Here is a 1,213-nt window from a genome sequence, read left to right on the forward strand (position 1 = left end):
GGCGGCCGGGGCGCTGGGGGGCCCGGGAGCGGAGCCCCGGGGGATCCCGCTTCCCCCCCGCCCGGCCTAGGGACTCCCTCCTCGCCCGAGTCCCCTGCCGTGTTCCCCTTGGCCCTCTTGGGCTCGTCGGGACGGGCTGGCGGCCCCCCTTGCTCGCCTTTTGCCCGGGGCGAGGGCTGAGCCGCCTTTCGCCTCCGGTGGCCCCGGGGCTTTGGGCTTCCTCTTCCTCCGGCGGTAGTTGCCATTCTCGAACATGTCCAAGCACCGGGGGTCCAGGGTCCAGTAGCTGCCCTTGCCGGGCCGTCCCTTCTCCCGAGGCACCTTGACGAAGCAGTCGTTGAGGGAGAGGTTGTGGCGGATGCTGTTCTGCCAACCCTGCTTGTTGTCGTGATAAAAAGGGAAACGGTCCATGATGAACTGGTAGATACCGCTGAGGGTCACCTTCTGCTCCGGAGCTTCCTTGATGGCCATGGCGATGAGGGCGATGTAGCTGTAGGGGGGCTTCTGCGGGGGGTCCTGCCGGGAGATCGCGCTGCTGGGGGCGAAGCCCAGGGCGGCCGGGAGATAAACCATGGAGGGGCTGCCCATGGGGGAGAGGTGGCTGCCGTACATGTGGCTCATCGCCGGCGGGCTCTGAGCTCCGGCTTTTCCCCCTCGGAGCCGAGAGAAGGGACGGGGAAAGGCAAGGGACGAGTCCACCGGGGAGCTGTTTGTGCGAGCTCAGATCCCAGCCCTGCCCGAAGGAGCTCGCTCTGCCTCTGTCCCTGCTTCATAGCTCTTCAAAAAAAAAAAAAAGGGGGGGGGAAAAAAAAAGAAAAAGTTAAATAATTGTTGTAAGTTTGCTATTATATGTTGACTTAGCACTGGAAAATAAATTGTCTCTGATAAACAGTCGTTTGTGTTCTCAGCCCACCCACATTAATTAAAATTTCATTGCTACAAAACTCCGAGCTCTCTCCACGTGTCTTGCTGGTACCAGCCAATGGTCTCCGGGTTATTCCTTCATTTGTTTATAGAATTAGTCTGTTGATAAGTCTGCCCACCCAAGTCGAATCAAGCTGTGTTTATTTGGAAAAATTTCCGGGCACCCAATATATAAACGCACTGATCTGATGTTTGAAATATCACGTCCACCCTTTGACGCTGTAAGCACAGAGCAGAGCAGGATGTTCGCTGCTGGAGCTCGGGGAGGAGCGGGCGAGGATCCCCGCAG

General features: G+C 58.4%; 1 protein-coding gene across 1 annotated transcript in view; it reads right to left on the minus strand.

The window, feature by feature from the left end:
* The window catches only part of LOC104396420 (forkhead box protein L1-like), a 142,149-nt gene extending 141,528 nt beyond the window's left edge, over positions 1-621 (minus strand). The window contains exons 1-2 of the mRNA XM_010006257.1: positions 176-621; positions 62-144 (exon numbers count right to left, since the gene is read on the minus strand). Coding sequence (XP_010004559.1) covers positions 62-144; positions 176-621 — 529 coding nt within the window. The remainder of the gene's footprint in view (positions 1-61; positions 145-175) is intronic.
* Positions 622-1,213: the final 592 nt, after the last annotated feature.

The sequence above is a fragment of the Chaetura pelagica genome, unplaced genomic scaffold (genome assembly GCF_000747805.2).
Source record: "Chaetura pelagica isolate M959 unplaced genomic scaffold, ChaPel_1.0 scaffold139, whole genome shotgun sequence".
Lineage (NCBI taxonomy): Eukaryota > Metazoa > Chordata > Aves > Apodiformes > Apodidae > Chaetura > Chaetura pelagica.